This window comes from Colias philodice, chromosome 11, assembly GCF_061535455.1.
Source record: "Colias philodice isolate Cphi_HAF_F1 chromosome 11, ilColPhil1 Martin Lab GWU primary, whole genome shotgun sequence".
Taxonomy (NCBI): Eukaryota; Metazoa; Arthropoda; class Insecta; order Lepidoptera; family Pieridae; genus Colias; species Colias philodice.
The window spans coordinates 8,581,724-8,604,435 of record NC_143096.1 but is presented as its reverse complement, the minus strand read 5'-3'; the positions used below and the strand labels follow the sequence as shown (position 1 = coordinate 8,604,435).

Sequence of the window (22,712 nt, the reverse complement as noted above, 5' to 3'; positions counted from 1 at the left end):
TGGTAGACCTATACTAACAAAATTTCTCATAATGTGCATTGTGCACCACAGAAAAGAATTCATATTCAGAATAAATTTAGATAAAAAATATTGACACTGACTTCATATGTAGTCTGTGTCAATATTTTTTATCTATGTTCAGCCGTCTGAACTGCTGTGAGCTGTGAACTGTGAAGTAAACACTCTACATGGATGGTTAAAAATTCGTACCTACATTTAGTTCCAATAAGTTGTTAAGTATGAAGAAGTAAAGCTTTATCAGTGAATTTATTACCGTGACAATGTCTTCAGAGAGGTAATCTGTAGATACATGTTTTTATTAATATTTTAGATCGATAACTTTCAAATAAATCGGTGTAAAGTTGCAAAATCAATAAAGTATACGCGGAAATCGCTAATGTCACGCCCAGAATACGTTTGTTGCTGTGCGGTAGGGGTGCAGTATTTCATTTAAATTGCGGTAATGTTTTATTCTAGGGTGGAATGGGTGGAGATTATAGAACCGAAGACAAAGGAGCATATGTATGCTAACCTAACTACAGGAGAATGTGTATGGGACCCACCGGAGGTAAACTTTGAAAAAGAGGAATAAAATTAATTATCTCTTAATTTATTAAATCATAGGAATTTCTACTTAATTAATTATGATTTAAATCACAAAAATTGTTATCGATTTTTTTTAACTTATCGTTATAGATAAATATAAACAAATATTATAACTTTATCACGGAATTTAATTGAAGATTTTTTCAGGGTGTTAAAGTAAAACGTACGGATTCATCACAATGGTGGGAGTTATTTGATATCAATACTCATAGATTTTATTACTACAATGCTTCAACTCAGGTATGTTTAGAATATTATGTGTCTGATGATTCATATTGTATCTGATATCAGTCTTACAGATTATTTACTTTCAGACAACTGTTTGGCATAGGCCTACAGACTGTGACATCATACCTTTAGCAAAATTACAAACATTGAAACAAAACACTGATCCAGAAAAACGAAGGGAAACCTCTACTCAAACTAATTTGGCAGCACCTCAGGTAATTGATTTTTTTTATTGATTTTACGTTATTTTAAGAATGTCACAGTTTGAATATAATAATTTACTTTTTTATTTGCAAGTTAAAAGAAACAAAAAGAAAAGATATATATTCAACAATAATTATATTTATATCAATTATATAGCTACCATAGAAATACAGTAGAACTCCAACCAACTCCACTTTGACTTTTTTTTGACAATTTTTTGTGATTCGGATAATCGGCGATTCGGATAGTCGGAGTTCAGATAATTGGAGTTCTACTGTATTTAAATATAATTTTTTTACAAAGGACTTGAGGACTATAAATTATTCTCATTAAATCTATAATTTATTCTTATAAAAAATATGTTAAATTAATTATTTATAACACATCACTAATTAACTATTTGTACATTGATGGGAACTATGTGCTCAAATATTTCATACACTGAATTCTTCTACTAAAAAGACAATTTCTTTTACACACTATATCTGAAAACTTAAAACTAAGTGTTTTTCTAGCACCTCAAGTGTGGTTGTATATTTTGCATGGCCATTTTACTCACAATGAACATCTCAACCTAACCTGTTTTTGTAAAGTGATTTTTACATTATTACGCTTTGATAACTTGGCACCGTGCCAAACATTGTTTCAAACTTTTATGCAGTTTTATAGAGCATGAGTAAATGGCGAACAAGGTTTAAGTGCTTAAATTTTATTGTTGGAAATCTTTGTTTTTCACTCGGTGGATTTGTGACGGTTTATGTTACTTTAAAGATATTAATTATGAAACTTTTTAATAGGTAACTGCTTTAAAGGAAAGCTTATGACACACATTTCTTTAAAAAATGTGTATTGTTTGTTTGAGGGTTTCAATAGTTAAATATTAAGCATGTTGTGCTGAGATGCATTAGTATACAAACACTAGTGTTATATTTAATTCTATATCCTTCTCTTTATCAAACAAGAATATAATGATCATTATAAGAACATATTTAATTTGGCTAAGAAATGTCAATTAAAATTGAATTTTTTTGTTTAAATATCTTTGATTCTGTTTTCTTTTAGGTGTCATCAACCCTAGATCCAATCAACAGTAATGGCAACACTACTGCCAGTGTCAGCAAGCTATCACCGAGTAATACCAAAAATGTGACAATCACACAAACAAGCCCTGTGCGTACGAGGCGAACTCATTATCATCACAGGTTTGTTCATTTCTATATTATGAATTTCTTGTTTATTAAGAGAAGTTGTTAAGTGTATAAATTAACTTAGAAGTTGAGAGGTTCTAAATATATATTAACAAAAACTGTATGCATAATTGCATACATACTAAAGTAAATTCTAAATGTTCATTCCGTGTAAAAGATTGTCTGCTGCTCTTATTGGTGTCACCAAGAATCAGATAGAACTGGCATAATTATTATATTTGCATTAAAATTGTTTAGAAATACAAAACTGTAGGGTGGAAAAAAAAACAAAATAACAATCATGATATTATTAGCTCTAAAGTCACCGGTTTTGAGTTTTGACGATATCATATAAGTAGGTACATATTTTTTTTACAAAAAAAGTTTTGGCTTATTGTAATAAAATATATGTAATACGCACGAGGATGTGTCCACGACCTCACGACGAACGCACGACGGATGACGCGACGTTGCCGCTCTGTGCACACAGTTTTGGTTGTTTCTACGTAAGAATTAGGCCCTTCGCTCATGGAGCTACTCAAAAATGACTGAACTAATCAGTAATTACGATTACAAACCAGTTACAAATTGTATGTCGCATACAACGCTACTCAAGTTATAAGGTTTCAGTCACTTGTCAATGTTTGCTCGTTCATTTTTATCATAAAAAACAAAGAAACTCGGGAAACCAGAAGCGTGGAGACCGGCACGACGCGTCGCGCGTGATTGGTTGCCAACGCGTTACTCACCAGTAACTAGTCGCGTCGTGTGCGAATCTCCATAGAACATGTATGGGCTGTGACGCTCAGGCAACTCGTTAGTAATTTGAGTTTGTGACTAGTTCTTTTTGAGTAGCTCCATGAGCGAAGGGCCTTAAGATGCAAGAATTCGTCTTGCAATCGTCTATTATTGACGAAAGCTTGCCTATGAAATATGAACTGCGTGTTATGTGGATAATATTAGGGAACAATCACATGAAAAAACCTGTCAATAAATAAAGTAAAGATTGTCTAATCTAAAAATGAACGCCCCTCCACTAAACTTAATTGTTTCAATGTGTGAGGACAAATAATTATTGAACCACTTTATATGTGTGCGCGCGTCGATTCTACTGCAAACTTTGACACTCGCGCACTGATTTGTCAACTAATCGGGCGATCAGTTCAGGTGCCTAGCATTGTATGGCGGGGAGAGCGCGCTATGTACGGAATGACACGTCCGTTCTGTCGTGCATCGCGTCATTTATGCACTAGTTGGCCAACTGGTCCTGTCGTTCGGGCATGGACGGGACTGGAGGACTGAACGACCAATGAGGCAGACCAATTTGTGTGTATTGCGTCTATACACGTACTTTGAATGTGAGCGTAAACACAGTGGAGGGGCGTTCATTTTTAGATTAGACAATCTATACATGATCGCGCGTCACTGAAAAAATAATATCATTTCCAAATAATGTTGCACATTCATTCACTTGTGTGCATTTTTTTTTAATTATATAATTAACATAGAAATATAACATTTAAAACAAAATTACGTAAATATAGCTACCAATTTTTAAGTAAACTTTTTTAATGCAATAAATAATAATCAGTGTATCGCTGATAAAATTGGCCGTTCAGAATTAAGCCGCCAGATATTCTAGAGAAAAGATAATAAATAACTCAACGTTGATTAAAGCAGTGATCAAATGAAACATCAAAGACAATGCAAAAAAATAACAAATCGCATGGAAATATTTTCGCAGACACATAGTGTAAACAAATCTCTGCCTAATATATCAAGTTACTACACAATGTTCGATAAGGTTGACTGCTCTCTGAACCACCACATGGTGTTTGAATTAGCTATAAATTAACGTAGTTTTTTTTTACTTCGAATTAGAATACAAAAACGATCATGCGCTACCTACTTGTTTTAAATAATTAAAGAAAGTTTATGAATTGAGCCCCATTGTCTCGTTGTAGTTTCATCAAATAGTTCTAAAAATTTTATCTCATGATCTAAATTAAATAACAATCATATTCTCCGTATTTGTGTGATGATAATATTTTGCTTATTGTTATTTTTTTTATAAATAAACAATTTTTTGACCGCACACTTGTTTTTTGTTTCGCTTAAAACCAAAAGTAACAAATCTATTTTTTAACTCGATAAAGTTACATTAGTCTGGCCTATATTTGCTTTCGGGGTCTGAATTTACGCACGAAAAAACACGGCGTAAACTAAATTTTTATTGCAGTTCTCGCATTTTTATATGCTACAGACATGACTTAGGAAAATAACATCCAGCAATGAAAAGTACTGAATGGAATGGAAATGAATGATATCTACTGAAGTTTTATGTTTCGTTTTGTAAAGAGAAATAAAAATATTGCGGCTGCAAAATGTATTCTGACCTTCAAATATAATATCGTATTTAGTAATACTGTTTCGTTGAACGAATAGCGCTGAGTTATATTCATTTAGAGTGAAATCCATTGTGAGCTATCGCATAATGTCGCGACCTTTCATCCTATTTCAAAATATTGTATCATTGCATGATTTCACGTTATGACTCGGTAAATTGTTGCTCTAATGATTATTATAAAAGCCCTTTTCAATTGAAAAGATGGTCAAAGAAAACAAGAGCATTTTTTTAAATAGGAAACATTTGCTGCATTTCACAACAAAGCTCAGAAAAGTCGGCAGTTTTGTATGTTTTACGTTATCTTTTATGTACATTGTACATAGATGTACGTCTACAATGTTAATGTACTTTGACTAAGATAGTAATGAAATATGACAACGATCAGCTGATGTTCACTCAATCTGAGTATTATATTTAATCCGTATTTTGGTCATCATTTAGCTTAAGGTTTGCCAACTTAAGATATCTATCCCTTACACCAGGCCAGTTTGTTGGGTATATTAGTCATTCTATATTTCAATCTTCATCCTAAAACGTTCAGAGGTTTAGTCTTAGGCGTAAAAGAGCGTGATGGATAGCGTGCGTGCGCGAGCGTGAAGAGTTTATATGTTTGTTTGAAGTTTGAACGCGCTAATCTCAGGAACTACTGGACCGATTTGAAAAATTCTTTCGGTGTTAGATAGCCCATCTATCGAGGAAGGCTATAGGCTATATATCATCACGCTACGACAGGAGTGGAGCCACGGGGGTGAAACCGCGGGGAGCAGCTATTAATATATATTAGTAGAGTGTAAATGCGGATAAAAAAGTATGTTATGAATCTGTATGCATTGTGTTCAGTAATTTTGGCGTTAATTTTGTTTACACTTACCATGTGAAAAGTCTTGTAAATAAAAGGACTTCAGTTTTACGGATTGTTTATTCCGTAATAAGTAAGTTTTGGCCATATTAAAATATTATAATATTACAATGAAAACAGGAATAGCGGCGAAAGTCGTAGAGGGCGGATGAGCGAAGACGGTTCTACAGCTCTGTGTCGACACACGGACTCGGGACGGTCTTCTGATAGTAGCATCAGTAGTGCACAACAAAGGAGGAAACAGGTTTAGTGTTTGTTTTATGGCATTTTATACAGTTTTTAAGTCTTCCAAAACCACACTTTACATAATAGTGCAAGAAAACAGTACATAAATATTAGAAAGAAAGAAACCATTTATTCCAACACACACATACACACAGTTTAAATAATGTATTTTAATGATATTATTTAGGAGCTAGCAGCTTGTAATCCTCCGATCTGTACGCCACAATTGAAAAAACGCAGCAGTGTTCAACCACCCCCTACTCACGATAGCGAAAAATGGTCTCCACATTCAGGTAAATAATTATTTATTTTCTATTTTACTTAATTATATGAAAGATTAAAATACATGAGTTACATTTTTTAAAATACCGATGTTTTATAGGTTTGAATCGCAGCGGTAGTTTCATATCGCCTAGGAAAGATGCCTCCGATGATTCGATGCATGAAAAATACTTTAAATCTGTCGAAAGCACGCCTTTAACGAGACGTAAGGTGAATATGACAAATTTTTTTATACTTAATTTTTATTGGAATGGTAAAAAAAAGAATAAACCAAGAAAATTAGATTAGTATATGACACTATATTGTGGCTCTATATAGTTTTCGGAATCGGTATTTTAATAAGTAGATTAGATACTGTAGGTGATTTTAAATAATAATTTATTTAGTTAAAACAGCAATCGGCGGGCGGGTCATCTTGCGAGTCAGCTTCACCGCAGAGTCCAAGCAGTCCGCTGCAGAAACCACAGCCTACATCATTTTTACAGGTATGTGTATTGATTTGTTTTAAAAATTATTTACACATTTCTAGTATAATCATGTTTTATTTCGGGTAGTTTTGTAAAATAAAAAACTACCTCCAACAAAACTATTTAAGCACTATTGACTCAATTCTCAACCTATTTCGTAGCGTTAATGATAAACATTAAAACAAAATCACTCACATTTGTAAGGAAGTATTACTATTACCACGCAATTAAATATTATCTATTTTTCTTATAAATATATTATATATTTATCTAGACATCAGCAGCCCGGCCATCTCTAGTTTCGTCAATATCGCTGGCCACAGAGGCGGCGGGCGCACGGCACATGCTCAGCTTGGAGAGACCGCACCACTTGTCTAGACATTCGCGGGAGAGATACTCTGATAGGTAAGTTTTTATTTTTGAAGTGAAAACTTTAGCGGCGTTGAGCACTTTTTCTGTAATGGGTATAAAATCTTAAACTCGCGTCAGGACACGTGACCTGATCGAAAAAGCGTAAGACGGATACCATTCCAAAATATCAAACATGCTCAACGTTAATAATCAAGTTTTCACTTCTGCCGGCACTCCCGGAGTGCAACCCGTTTTTTTTTTTAATTTTTGAAGTTTTCTTCGTTGAGCGTTTTGAGGGTAAAAGTTCAAGGTCGCGTTGTGGCAACACCTTCACGATTTTGGTATCTTTGAATCTTGCCAAAGAAGTTTCACTTCTGACACGTGTGCTCGGCAGTCGGCACGCACGCTCTTTTTTGTAATTTTTTGTCTTAGAACCTTCTTCTTTATGGGTGTGTTAGGTGTTTTGCCTTATGTATCGTTCTATTCATCATTTACTTTGAGATTCATCGTAATTAACCTAGTATTGAATGGAACTGTAAAAATTAAATATTGATTTAATTTTTTAAATAAACATATAAAAGATAAATTGCATGGTAGTAGATCCTTTTCGAAATCTATTTCGTTGTTGGGTGTTCAGTGGAGCAATGTTATAAACAAAGACTGAATGGCTTTGGTGGATTGCTATAAAATATATTAATTTCTTTATTCTTTAATTTCATTAATATGATTTTTACTTGCGTGTCACGCTTAGGGAAGTGAAATTATATAACCTGAATTTTTCAGTGATAATACCGGATATTATAAATATGACTCACGTAATCGCTTTCTATTCTCAATAAGTTTGTTTAACAGTTATAACTTTACGATTTACGATGGCTGAATTTCAATAAGATTTTTTAACAGATTGTATTATCATTATTTAAAGAAAACTTGTAAATAATTGAGTAACAACAACTTTCAGTAGGTATATCACAAACCAAGTTACTAAACTGTCCATTTAAACTAACATCACGAAATTTTGAAAACCAACTAATAGTTTTGAAATTCGTGTTTAAAGTATGTATATCAAAGTGTACATATATTTTAACATTCCATAAAACATTATTATAAACGCAGCCACTAATGCTACAGTCGGGTAACCGTATACATAAAATGATTATCCAGAGTACCTTCTAATAATCTAGTATTAACACTTTCCAGACATTTAGACAAAGATCGGTTAGCGGAACTAGATCGTATCGAGCGATATCCCGAGAAGCAAGCTGTATACAGCGTGGACAAGCCGTTCAGACAGACCAGCCTGGACCTCCGTCACAATGCGTCCAACTGGCACACGCCGAGAGAGTTCACAAGGTATCAGCAATCTGTTGATATGTGAGTAAATGTTATAGGATTTTTCTAAATTTTGAGTTGAATGAAAGATTTTAGAACTTCCACTATTCCTGTTTTAGAGTAGGTACACTTGAAAGTTCATTTTGATTATTTAGCGGTTTGCAATTGTAGGAGCATTTTATGAATTTGTTCTTGTACAATATTTGATTCGTTGTATTTGCGTCGGTAATGCAATAATAACAGCGGCGGCATCACCCGCGTTTTTAAAGATAACCCGCATAGTTCCCGTTCCTGTGGGATTTCCGATAAAAAGTAGCCTATTGTCTTATTCTGGGTCTTTAGCTACCAAATTTCATTGTAATCGGCAGTATTTGCGTGAAAGAGTAACGACCATCCATCCTCACAAACTTTGGCATTTATAATATTAGTAGGTACTCATGTGGTAGCCAACTTCAGTCCTTAACTCTGGGGATTACTACAGTAATGTTTGCAGGCGGCAACAAGCGGAACCTGAGCGGTACACATCAAGTAAGACATCTGCATCTTCAAGTAGCAGCAAGCACAGGACGCCGCCGCACGAACCGCACCAACCGCACGTGCACCAACATCACAACTTTATGAGGCTCTCGTCTGCTAATGAAGCGGATAATGTTGCTGCTGGTGAGTTGTGAAATAGTTTTTTAACGTGACAACGTCTTATAATTCGATAGAGCTGCACGCACGAAAAGACATGACTCATGCGGCGTTACCTCGCTCTGAGGCGTTCCATGTGAGGCTTGAAGTGCAAGCGAGAGCGCGGAACGAGTGACAAAGAAGCACAATCGGACGTTGTCACGTTCAACTAGCGTCAGTAAACCGACTTACAGACAACCAATTTTTTTTTTGTAGAAATAGTATCATATAACTTTTTTTTCTCTAATTTAGGTGAGACAAAACTATGTAGACGGCAAAAGTATTTTTTTAATAGTATTCGATAGAATATTATGCTGTATATTTTTCGTTTTAATGTATAGTGGCGTGTGAGGGTATTGAAAAAATTGCTATACTTGCATGTGACATTATGAAGATATTGATGTATGATTGGTTGTTATATGATAGATTCTGTTATTTTTTAGTGAACTACAAAATGAAGTGTGTGAATTTGGAGCCATCACTTACAGAGCCGAATGTTCAAAAGCACAATCAACGTTTGGAGAGAACAACGCCGAGGGATAGAACTAAGTCTAGACGTTAGTATTAATTAATCTTTTTTTGAGATGTTCGACTTTATAACTGGCATTCACCAATCAATCAATTTGTAATTAGGTTGTTGTAAATGCTCATATGAATTAAGTATAAAGTATCTGAAACATTTTTGAAAGCAATATATTAAAGCAAAGACTTTTCTGACTGACTCTATGAAAAATTAACAGAGCGCAATATTTTGAAAATAGTTTAACCCATTAAGCCCCGAACGGCCCGATCGGTCCACGACACAATAGATTTTCTATTGTGTCTGTGATTCCGGGGCCTGAGTTATTATCATTTTATTATCAATTTAAATTTATTATCAATTTTATTTTATTATCAATTTAAATAAGAGTTAAGACAGATTCAGGCGATTACTGATGTACAGTAATCGCCTGAATCTGTCTTAACTCTTATTTAAATTAATATCCTGTTGTCGTTGTAAAAACCTTTTAATCTTTAACAGGTCACAGACGACCAGTAGAACCTGACGATCAAGCTGAAGATGAGGAAGAGGAGGACGGTGGTGGTTCCCCGCTCTACTGTAATTGGGATCTGCGGGGCATGCAGCATTTGTTACCATTGCAAGACTATATCATACAGCAGGCTAAGTTGTCCAGTAAGTGCAGCATTTTTTATTCTTAATTGAATTGTGGTTCATGCAATATTCAATATTTTATGACAATATGTGCTGATATTGCTGTGATGGTATCAAATCAACAAGTTGTATACAGGATTGAATGATTCATTTGAATTTAAGGGTTTCAAAAGTTTTTGTACCTTACTTAATTGATGATTTCTTTTAATAAATAGCTTACGATTAGGTAATTTTATTGTACTATGTCTTTACTAATATTACAATTATTAGAGACGAGAGGATCCAGAAATATAGGCTAGATCCGGTCGAATCAGTATAGATAGAAGACTGTATTGTCAAATCTTAATAACTCATGTTTAAATAGGCCGCAGCCGCTACACGGGCCACTCGGACTCAGACAACGAGTCGGGCTCGTCCCGCTCCCGCTCCGGGTCCGGCTCGCGCTCGCTGTCCGGCCACGAGCCGGACAACGAGTCGTCGGACGGCGGCGCGCGGACGCCGGACGACGACGACGGGTCCGGCGTGTACCTGCCGCACACGTACGCGCACCGGCCGACGGACGCGGAGTACATGAATCACGGAGTGGCGTATTATAACACGTTTGTTGGGTTCGATCGTCAGCCCTCGCCGGGGATACATAGGGTAAGTGTACATTATGTTATATTAAAATTGATAAATCAATGTTCTCATGTAGTATTATAAGCTGTGTGTGATATCCGTAAACTAATAGATATTAAAGTATTTAAGAATATGTATAATGGAAAATAAGTTCACGTAAAATAATAGTGGAAATGATTCAACTATGACTCTTTTATAGGCTGTCATTAGAACTTACAAACCATTAAAAAAATAATGAATACAGTTTTTCTTGTCAATAAAAATAAAATACGTGTGGCACTCGAGGACTGCCGCGGTAAAGCTATTGCATAGCATCGCATCGCTGTGCCGGTTGTAGTAGGGGGTGTTAGGTTTTTTCGTTACGGAATTTTTACATTCGGTCGCCGCGCTCAAAGTTGAGATAAAAGCTGTGCAATAGCTTAATATAAAAATAATGAATACAGTTTTTCTTGTCAATAAAATTGTTGATAGGGTTTCTAAGAACAAATCTTCGTGTTTTTATTAGTGAATTACACTTCTAAATCGGCTCCTTTATTGCAGACGTCATCCGTGGGCGGCGGCACGGGAACAACTGAGCGCGTAGACACAGGTGACGGTGCGGCGGCGGCCAGCGTGACAGCTAGCGAGGGGGCTCTATACAGCCCGGTGCGAGCTCACCCGCGCCCGCTCGTGCCGCACCTGCCGCACATGCCGCCACCTGAACAGGATATAGAGATATTCGCGAAGGATAACCTGAACTTCAACAAGGGCATCTTTAGGAGGAAGGTGATTATTCTTTGTTTTTTAAAGTGTAGTGTGTTGTGATGTTATCTGTGGGCGACGGCAAATGAGACATAAATAACCTCATTTTTTAAATAAATGTAAATGAATTGAAATTATAAATTGTTGTTTGTTCATAAGTTTACAAAAATTATATTAACATTTTACATTACATTTTATAACTAATGTGTTGAAAATCTGAAATCGGTCTGTCCCTACAAATTCAAATAAATAGATTGACATAATATAGTATTTGATTTTGAACATTACAATGTTGCCATATTTATTTATTCGACGTGTTGACTATTAATAAAATTACATTTCTCCAGGCGTCCGTCCGCGACATGTTATCCTGGACGTCATCATCGATAAACGCACCAATGGTGGGCGCGGCGTGGGACAAGGGTCACAAGAAGGCGGCAACTGACTTGTTTAGATTGGTGCAGATATACATGGGCGATCGGAAGGCGCGTCCCGGTATGACGCTCAACTCGGTCGCGCAGGATATACTGCACGCTACGTTTACTAATGAAAAGTAAGTGGATTTTGTAAAAATCGAACTTTATAATTATTAATTACTAGCGGTCCGCCCCGGCTTCGCCCGTGGTACATATTTACGTATTCTCTACATAAGAACCATCCTCGTACTTCAAGGAATATAATAAATAAAGAATTATCGAAATCGGGTCAGCCGTTCTCGAGTTATGCGCTTACCAACACATTTTGCGATTCATTTTTATATATAAGAAAGATAAGATGTGTAATTTTAACTTGTGTATATAAATTATTGGTTCGAAAGATAGTGATAGTGATTTTTTTATAGTGATATAAGAATTTTTATGTTGTGGTTGGTTATCTTGAGTATGGCAACAGGTGACAGAAATATTTGATTAGATTTGCATAGCGAAAATAGTAATGTGCATGTGAATAATTTGTATCTTTGAAAAAAAAGTTATGAATATATCAGTGTTAGTAGCATGGGAATATTTTCTTTTATATTCCTCACACAATGTTGTGTCTGCATAGTATCATTTTAAAGGTCAGTGTCCTGTTACGCATTGTGACTAAAGAGGTTTTTTGACGTGACAACGTCTTAACATTCGATAGAGCCGGTTGCACGCACGAAAAAACATGACTCATGCGCCGTTACCTCGCTCTGAGGCGTTCCATGTAAGGCTTGACGTGCAAGCGAGAGCGCGGAACGAGCGACAAAGAAGCACAATCGGACGTTGTCACGTTCAACTATCGTCAGTAAACCGACTTTACAGACGACCAATTTTTTTATTCATGATATTTACGTTTTATTTGTTTTTGAATTATTGGTTTGGAACACTAGTGATATTAGAATTTTTGTGTTGTAATTAGTTATCAGAAGTATGACATCAGTAGGTTACATAAATATTAGGTTAGATCTGCATATCGGGAATAGGGATGTATAGATTGTCTAATCTAAAAATGAACGCCCCTCCACTAAACTTAATTGTTTCAATGTGTGAGGACAAATAATTATTGAACCACTTTATATGTGTGCGCGCGTCGATTCTACTGCAAACTTTGACACTCGCGCACTGATTTGTCAACTAATCGGGCGATCAGTTCAGGTGCCTAGCATTGTATGGCGGGGAGAGCGCGCTATGTACGGAATGACACGTCCGTTCTGTCTTGCATCGCGTCATTTATGCACTAGTTGGCCAACTGGTCCTGTCGTTCGGGCATGGACGGGACTGGAGGACTGAACGACCAATGAGGCAGACCAATTTGTGTGTATTGCGTCTATACACGTACTTTGAATGTGAGCGTAAACACAGTGGAGGGGCGTTCATTTTTAGATTAGACAATCTCTACCATTATTTGTATCTTAAAAAAAATGAGAGTGGGGGTATTTTCTTTAGTTTTGAAGGTCAATGCCCTGGTAGGCATCGTGTCAAAACAGCGTTATAATCACAGATCACATAAACTAAAGGGAGATATGGTTAGGGGGTGGGGCCGGTGTCGCAGCAATATGCTCAAAAAAAGAACAAGCTGTAGTGGTGCTGTATACGTACGTCACTTACAATCTAGTGTGCGAACGAATAGTCGCTCTCATATTTTTGTGTGATGACACGCACACAACGCGAAGTATTGTTTTGATTTTGTTTACTGCAGTTGTGTGCGTAAATTTGTAATGAGACACAGGTTTCGTAGTCAGCGCAAGCGATAGGCATCTCTCTAGATCTCTATGGTTATAATATGAGATTGCAACGTGTGCACAGACTCCGCGACGAGCTGTACGTGCAGCTGTGCCGGCAGACGACGGAGAACCCGCTGCGCGACTCGCTGCTGCGCGGCTGGGAGCTGCTGGCCGTGTGCCTCGCGTTCGTGCCGCCCTCGCCCGCCTTCCAGCCCGCGCTCACCAACTACGTGAACCGACACCGCGACCCGGCCTTCGCCGACTGCTTCCCGGAGGTGGGTGACATGTACTAACTAGTGGTACAATACGATTCAAATTTAATGGCGGCTCGGAAAATCGTACGATCCGATGCTCAGAAAACAACTTTAAGAAATTTAGGTATTTACGGGACGTTAAGGCACCTGTGCGCACCTGCACTAGCACCTGCACCTAACTTCCGCACTGCCATTAAGTTTGAATCGAAACGTAAAGGTACATAGAACTAGCGCACTGAACGCGAACCACGCGAACGCAACGCGAAGCCGCTATGCGACTAGCTGCTACGCGGTGGAGCGGTTGGTTGAAGCTGTATACTAGTAGTATGGCGTGGAGACTGTAGAGAAATTAGTTCGCCCACTACATTCAATTTTGCATAAAAATAAAAAAATAAAAATTTTGACAATTATTTTGAAATTCAATCTTTCTATAGAAAATTGTACACGCCTCTAATAAACTATAATTTTAAACGTAACAATATATTCTTAGGTTGGAAAATGGCCGATTCACGTGCAAGTGTCACACTACGCAAGTGTGGCGTGCAAGAGGCTAGAACGGATCGGCTTCGGTGGGAAACGACAGCCAAGGAAACCTACTACTGAAGACATTGATCAAGCGCGGGTAAGATATTCCTTAGATAGCAATTTATAATAAAAACTAAAAAGATTAAGATTTAGATTTAGACATTTTCATCAACTTGTATAATTATTCAAATTCAACATAGTTTTACACATGACTTTTGTCCTTCAACATTGACGATTGCATGATATAAATTTTAATCCGAATAGCAAGCATTTAATTACGACTTTTCTATCGGGAATTTATTGCCACTTATTTAGTCCTTCGAGTCATATTAGGTAGATTATTATAGTTTCATAGTGTATGGGGGAGGTTTTGGGGTAAATTATAAGATATGAGATTTGAGATTGAGATTACGATTGAGATTGAGAATCGTACACATAGCATATACTATTTTATAACCTATATTGTCTATTGTTGTCAATTATGTTAGTTAAGGCCAAGTCACTGCGCCCTACAAATTCTTTAAAAACAAAAATACTTCGCAGATACAAATCTTCCGTCAGTCAATGTTCGGCAACACGCTAGCAGAAGTGATGATGTTACAAAAGGAGAGGTTTCCGAACAGACAGTTGCCGTGGGTTCAAGTGGCTTTATCTCAACAAGTGCTGGCCCTTAACGGAAGGGAAACGGAGGGCATATTCAGGGTTTCCGCTGACGTGGATGAAGTCAATGCTCTTAAGGCGAAGATCGACAATTGGGAACTGCCCGATGCCTCTATGTTAACCGGTGAGTACGGTTTTTTTAAGACTGAAAACCGAATAAAATATCATATGTCCATCATCCAAATACGGATACACAAATTTGGATACATAAAAATAATTTCTCTAATAACATAGATACCAACATAATTTATTTATCTGTGTCCACGGAAGAAACTGCGGCCAAAAGCAAGTACATATTTCTATTTAGAAAAAGTGAAGTCCCATGTCCCCTAGAGGATATAGGGGCAGATGCAAGTATTACGGTAGCTCATGTGTTATTCTATTACATAACACTAGATCGCCGCAAGTATCATAAAAATCCGTTCAGCGACAAGTTCAGTTTTCTTATGAAATATTAACAACCATACATACAACCCATTCAGCCTTAAAAAAGTTAGCATTATTAAATATTAGTAGGAAATTGTCCAATTCCAATGGACCTATATTCACTAAAATTCCAGACGCACACGCCCCCGCTAGTCTCCTCAAGCTGTGGTACCGCGAACTGTACGAGCCGCTGATCCCGGACGCGCTGTACGGCGCTTGCGTCGCCGCGGGGAGCGATTTCGCCGCGTGCACGCGAGCGCTGCAGCGGCTGCCGGCGCTTAATAGACTGGTGAGTGTTCGAAGTTTAAAATTTCGGTTTCTATTTTAGATTATATCGAAGCGCTGCACAGCGCTGCTAATGTTAAAATGGGAAGTGAATTCGCAGCGTATACGAGCGCTGCAGTGGTTGGTGGTGCGTTATAAACTGGTGTGTTCATGAATGTAATAATATAAATGACTTGAATTGTAATTGTAATTTAATTGAAAAAGTCTCCTTTGCTAAATATTTAGGCATAACTATCAATTTGGCCGGTATATATATTTTTTATGTATGTACACCTATTAAGCCGAGGTTTCTGAACCGATTTACATGATTATTTTTTTTTATGTCGAATGGTTTCAAATTGGTCCCCTAAAAATTTCATTCGGATAGGCCCGGTTTTTATTTTATGAGCATTTTTGTTTGATCTCAATGACTTAATTGAAAATCTAGCAAGTAACTTTGATTCACTTCCCGGTTATCGATTGAGCTGAAATTTTATATATGTATGTAAATTGGATAGGGATGAAAAATTATCATGACATAGAGCTGATTTGATGATGGAATCGGCCATAGGAACTCAGTAATTAATTGACTGAACTTTATCGACTTTGGGCTCGTTTAATTCGTGTAGAAAAATACACTAATAAGTATTAAATAAAAATAACTACGTTAAAAACAACCGACTTCAAAAACGGAAAGTAAAAAATAAAAAAGATTTGGTAGCACATCTAAATAATATGTAGTAATTAATAATATCAAATCTTTTTTATTTTTTACTTTTCCGTTTTTGAAATCGGTTGTTTTGACGTAGTTATTATGTTTCTGATGTTTTCATAAAAAAAAAATATATTTCGTATTTTGATACCAAACCTTCCTTCCAGGTACTAACATATTTAATAAGTTTCCTACAACAATTTACCGCGCCGGAAGTGGTAAGTCAAACCAAAATGGACTCCGCGAATCTCGCGATGGTGTTCGCTCCGAACTGCCTCAGGTGCACATCCACAGACCCGAGGGTCATATTAGAAAATGCGCGCAAAGAAATGACCTTTATGAAAACGTTAATCACAAACCTCGACACTTCGCACGTACAAGATCTTCTGTGACTGATGAATCTCAACTATTGTAACAATAACGTTACAAAATATATGAATTTTTAGCAGCTATTTACCTATGTAGGTGTTCTATTGAATTATATGGGCAAAGAAATCGAGCTATAAGCGATGTTTATATGCATAGTGATAAAACTATCGTTGGATAGATTTTGTAAGCCTTAGTAGATTTGTAAGATGCCTTTGTGTGTAGCAAGTAAATGTTTTATCACAGAATACATAATAGTAGCTAAACGCTACAGAACGGATACTCTCCGCCTCCCGCCAAAATTAAACTTACCTCACCCCCGCGCGATCAGACATAAAATGGGCCATATTTTTCTGCAAGGACGATACGCAACGAAGATTGACAACATTAATCAAATTGACTTAAAGTAATTTTATTATTTAGGATTTGTGATTATCGTTTTTCGTAGAAAATGGTTAGATATTGTGCTGTTTACGGATGTATTTCATCAGAAAAACGCGAATTTTTTTTACGCTAGTCACAAATGTGCCAACCATAAAGCGTTAACACACACATTTGCAGTCTCTACAGTGTGACTGTCAAAACGATCATTTTGTATGGAGTGTCCGGGGTGTGGTTTTATGTAAAATTGTATTTATTTGAATGATCGGAAGCAATTATAGTGGGAAATATGAAATAATATAGTCCTGCTCTACTTTTATGATAAATAATGAATATAAGAAGCAACTATTTGAACATGGAATAAACACAATCGGCCTAGGGTTTCAGTTACTATCAAGTGTTATTGTAACTCTATAAAGAACCAAAAAGTTCGACGGCATGTACCATATACCAATTACCAACCCGCACTTGGCCAGCGTTGTGGATTATGGCCTAAACCTTAAAAATAGGGAGGAAAGAGCCTAATAAATATTATCAAGATTATATAAAAATTGAAGGTAGACGAAAAAAGCTACATCTTTCTACCTTCAAAACAATTCATTTCACCTTTGGAGTTTTCTTTTTTTCAATGTGGCGTAGCGATGTACCATGGTAGCAAGAGTTACAGCAATAATAGTTGCGTAATATTTAATTATACGATATCACTTACAAAATGAGCAGAAAAAAATTACCATTCTTATCACCTTTTTACTTCAATTGTAATTCAATTGTTGCTGATAGCTCGATTTGTTTTACCGACAAGATCTTATCGTCATGAGTGACTGAAGTTATTTGTTCTCATCTATTAAAATAACTAAAGAATCATAATTATCTGGTCAGCGAATCGTAATATACCTACGGCTTTAAATTTAATATCTCAAATGTTTAAAGATAATTATAATTGCGATATAGAGAAAGTATAGTGCCTGTCCTTATAGTCGTTCTAGAGGGAAGTTTTGACAGTTACGTTTAGTCATTTAATTAGGGTTGCCAACATATTTCTAGTAATCATAATTATTCAAGTTAAATATAGTAAAGATGTTAAATTTTATGATGTTAAACAGTTAGCCTTGTTCATAGATTTTACAAAATCGAGGAAATAGATTGTTATTAATTTTAGTGTGGCAGTCGTTGTTCCATCCATTTCAAAATTTCTGTGTACTGCTTAATATATATTTCTTAAATAATAAATATTATAGCTGTTATAGACTTGATATACCTACCATAACAATGTATTTTATAATGTTGGCAACCCTACGTTTGAAATTTGAAACTAAGTACTTTCCGATGTGCTTATAGTTGTTATAGTACATAATTGGTTTAATGTGATATCAAATAATTTTTAAATTATTGAGAAGAGGAAAAAATAGATTTAATAAATTATAAACATTTCCAAAACTATCACTCTTGTAATATAATAATTATTTCAACAACTTCAAAAGTATCTCAGTGTATCTCAGTTTGACCTTATAATATGCTTTCTTCAATAAAACTTATTAGACTGTTTAATTTTTTATGTGTGAGGATAATGATTAAATTGTTTAGTGTCGTGGCAAGGCAGCGCTCGTTTCCATATAAAGTGAATATTCCCAAATATCCTTGTATATTTTTTGTATTTTTGTACTCGAAAACGTTTTTTTTGGTCGTATCCAAAGATATTTATTGATATGTGATTAACATAACTTGAGCTTTACGAAAGTGTATTTGTGCAATTTGTGTGGTACGAATTTGTTATACTGTGGACGCGCGTGTTTTTATTATTAGATACAATTTATTAGGCTGGTGTTCTATAACGATGTATGGCAATATATTAAGTGCATGATACTATCTTCTATTATATAAACTGCATGTTTAATGGTCTATTAACATTCAACATCCATTGAGTATAATAACCAATAAAACTATCTTGATTGATCTGAGAGTATTATGCCGGCATTTCGACAGTTTGGTTTTTTACTTCATTATATCTGTTTTCATATTGTTTTATTAATCGTCTTTCTCATAATTGTGGCCCCTTAATTTGAGTAGTGACATGGAAATAAACTTTATGAAATAAAATTATATATCGCATTTTACACGTGAAAACATAAAAAGATATGACATTCATTATCTCTATGAAGCCCATTGATAATTTGGCTCCATTCCAAAACTATTCTGGCATTAGTTTACTTAATAACTATTAACACTACGAATGTTTTCCAAGATCGGTTAAACAAGACATGCAATAATACTAAACTAAAAGAATAATATGATTTAATTATTTTAATTTTAATGTTATGAAGTAATTACGACGATGACAGCGCACGTGCGTGTCACGTTGTCGATAGAGTCTCAAGTGTCAAGTACCTGTAACCTGGGTTTTTTGCATTTACTTGTATAGCTAATACCAATATAATAATAATATCTAAAGTATGTATAGTGAATCGAACAGGTAAATCCCCTAGCAGGTGTCCCATGACAGTAGAAACCTTACTTGATTTAAAGACGAGTTGTTAATTAACACACAAAATACATTTATTTGGAAGATGTTTCTGGAATATGATTGGAACATTTACTTTTACATAATGTGGAAATTACACAAAAAAAAAATATTTTTTTCGATTGGATGATATTAAAAATTGAGAGAAGACGATGAATAAAATAATTGAAAATATAAACCTTAAAGAATCAATAAGTTTCAAAGTTTCTTATATAGCTGTTGTTAATTAGCGACTGTAACACGGAAAATATAATTATGAGCCACTCTTTAATTTTTCTATGCCACTTCAAACTTGCCAGTAAATAATCATCTAGGTATAGAGGGAAACAATAAAGTTACTAATGTTTAAAAGTATTCATATTCACTAGATCTGCTTAACTTGGAGTTATAACTTATACCTATAGATATATTCAAGACTAGCTGCTCCCCGCGGTTTCACCCCCGTGGCTCCGCTCCTGTTGGTCGTAGCGTGATGATATAATATAGCCTATAACCTTCCTCGATAAATGAGCTTTCTAACACCGAAAGAATTTTTTAAATCGGACCAGTAGTACCCGAGATTAGCGCGTTCAAACAAACAAACAAACAATCAAACAAACAAACAAACTCTTCAGCTTTATAATATTATTAGTATAGATTCCTATTGGCACAAAATACTTAGCGATATCACCTGAAATGTTATTGCAGCATATGTTTGTATAGAAAGTGTGTTGAAAATTGAAATAGTGTTCATTAAATTAGCAAGAAAGTATAGTAGATATTATTATAGTCACAATTATGGAGTTTAAAGTTTATTGGAAATAGTGCTAAGATGGTAAGACCAAATGGTAATCAACTTTATAACATATATAAAATTTTCTAACTGCTAAGACTTCTTTAAACTACAGTAATATGGTAAAATATCCCTTCCCAAAAATCTATTGTTTAATCATATTTAATGAAAATTGCAATAAACTAAATATTATACTCGTATATTAACAACATTTATATATTATGTGCATTTATGATTTAATGATTTTCTAACTATTAATTATTATTGTTAACACAGCTTTGACCGCCTCAATTATGTCACAAATGGTATTTTATTACGATATTCTAGTTGTATGATATTATAATGTGCTTTGGTTGCATTTATTTTATAGCGGTGGAAAATATAAAATTATTTTGCTATTTTTATTCAATTTTATAAACGTATGTGATTATAAATTATTCCATTGAACATTCCGCTGGATACAATTTTGAGTGTTAAGACGGTGAATAGATACATTTCAATCCTTCAAGAACTTTCACATCTATTTCGCGAATGAAGTCGCTTCAATAACAAAATCAAATCTCATACAATAAACAATAAAATGTTTATTTTTGTAACTTTGTTCTATATTTCTGTTTATGTTTAAGTTTTGAGTACCTAGTGACTAGAACTAAGTTAACATTTGTACATATCGCAGTGATTTATTATGTAATTATTTTTCTATTTTCTAATAATTTTGAATTCATATTCAGGGATTCTTTAAAACTATGTTTATAAGGGAAATGTAACATTATTTTTCAATATTTAGTGTCTATATTTTAGCAGTGTTTTCGTCACAAAGCAATGTAATCTTTTGATTCTAAAGAAGCTAAAGTTTGGAGAGATAAAATAGTCATACATCGACCATAATATACATATAAGTAAAAAAGGAGGCAGCTTCTTATTTTTTTAATTAAAACCAGGTGCGATGTCAGGATTTGCGTCACAATAACTATAACGTTTTTGTTTTTTGTACGTCATATTGTATCTGTGTAATTAATTTTAATTTTAATTTTCCTGACTTACCTTTATATCAGGTTGCATGTGTCGTCGTAAGATTGTCAAAACGTTAGATTATTATATTATAGCTACCGAGATTGATCTCTCTGAAGACAAATTGTAACATTTTCTTTATGTTCACTTTGAAAGATTATAATTTGCCTAAATAATGCATTCAGTGTATCAACACAGATTGAAATCTAACAGTGTTTAGGTACAATCTTAAAGTGACATGCACGCATTGAAGTGGAGGAAGAATATTCAGTATAAGGATGCAATTGGTTGAAACATCGATGTATGAGAAATGAAAATATGAGTGAATAAATATCATGTGGGTATTAATTAAAGTATTGTTCATACGACAGATAAATTATTCGAATATTAATTCTTATGCAACTTTCATACAAAGGTCTCCTGAAAGGCATAATATTAAAATTATTGCTGGCCATACACAAATGCCTAATTCACTCATATTTTTAAGATAATTTCAGAAGCTGATAATTGTGTAAAGTGTAGAAGGTTTCGCCTTACTCTGTTAACAACAGATACCTGTATAAATGTTACCTTAATTCTTCATTTATTACGTTGTGCCATAATAGCATAAGATGCGTCGGTAGCCTAATAGAAAGAGAAAGAGAAAGAAAAGTAAGAGTAATCCACCATTTATTAAAAATTCGGCTACCGTCGTATTGGTTTAATTCTGGTGATAAGCGAGTACCAAGTGAGGTACCTTTTTCGAATTTCTCATAGTTTTGTAGCTAGCCTCGATAGTTAAGGTAAATCTTATCAAGATCTGTAATTTGTAACTAATAGATGCTTATTGCTCTGAGTTTGTTACGCAGCAAATATATTATTATTTTCTATGTATTGCAATAATTACGTATGTGTTTACTGTATACACTTAGTTATGTTAAATTCTAATAATTGTACTTTTGGCAGTGATATGATAGTCCTATATTATATACCGAAATGCTTGTATTTTCACAATATGTAAAGTTGTATAGTGCTTATAAATAATTGTAACAAACAATTTCTTTTCACCCTTTGTATATAATATGCCTAATTTTCAGTTGTTCAGATGATATACCTATCGCGTTGGACATTATAGTTCATGGCGTAGGCTATTATGTAAATGTGAACATTTTGAAAAATAAAATTCGATTATCCGTTGGATAATTGTAAATACCATTTATTGTTTCATTTAACTCATCTGCATGTTGTATTACGCAATCGTCTAGAGTGGTTATCATTGAAGTAATGAAAAGTGATTTGTTTTTATTACAATAAGAATTATAGG

At 34.8% G+C, this 22,712-nt stretch overlaps 1 protein-coding gene and 1 long non-coding RNA gene across 4 annotated transcripts; both read left to right on the top strand.

The window, feature by feature from the left end:
• The first annotated feature begins 156 nt into the window (after positions 1–156).
• Positions 157–16,962, top strand: RhoGAP93B (MyTH4 and RhoGAP_KIAA1688 domain-containing protein RhoGAP93B). 3 transcript variants are annotated; one of them, XM_089701028.1, is made up of 22 exons: positions 157–295; positions 478–568; positions 754–846; positions 921–1,049; positions 2,101–2,240; positions 5,612–5,735; positions 5,904–6,009; positions 6,099–6,208; positions 6,394–6,483; positions 6,740–6,870; positions 8,017–8,190; positions 8,642–8,808; positions 9,264–9,377; positions 9,842–9,994; positions 10,338–10,615; positions 11,132–11,356; positions 11,680–11,885; positions 13,603–13,795; positions 14,265–14,396; positions 14,843–15,083; positions 15,520–15,674; positions 16,529–16,962. In XM_089701028.1, exons 1-22 carry the CDS (start codon positions 282–284, stop codon positions 16,751–16,753), a joined length of 3,291 nt encoding a protein of 1,096 aa, XP_089557154.1. In that variant the 5' UTR covers positions 157–281; the 3' UTR covers positions 16,754–16,962. The 3 variants fall into 3 exon arrangements, with proteins under 3 accessions (XP_089557154.1, XP_089557155.1, XP_089557152.1); XM_089701029.1 differs by having other exon boundaries at positions 6,385–6,483; positions 8,017–8,169; XM_089701026.1 differs by having other exon boundaries at positions 6,385–6,483.
• A 386-nt stretch (positions 16,963–17,348) lies between these two features.
• Positions 17,349–22,603, top strand: LOC149484764 (uncharacterized). The gene is made up of 2 exons (XR_016316303.1): positions 17,349–21,268; positions 21,307–22,603. It is a non-coding gene; the product is annotated as an uncharacterized LOC149484764 (long non-coding RNA).
• The last annotated feature ends 109 nt before the right edge of the window (positions 22,604–22,712 follow it).

Bases quoted from the DNA above. Each gene is read 5' to 3' on its own strand.
- RhoGAP93B (XM_089701026.1), top strand. The intron at 5,736-5,903 runs GTTTAGTGTTTG...GATATTATTTAG, and splicing joins CACAACAAAGGAGGAAACAG to GAGCTAGCAGCTTGTAATCC. The intron at 15,675-16,528 runs GTGAGTGTTCGA...CCTTCCTTCCAG, and splicing joins TGCCGGCGCTTAATAGACTG to GTACTAACATATTTAATAAG.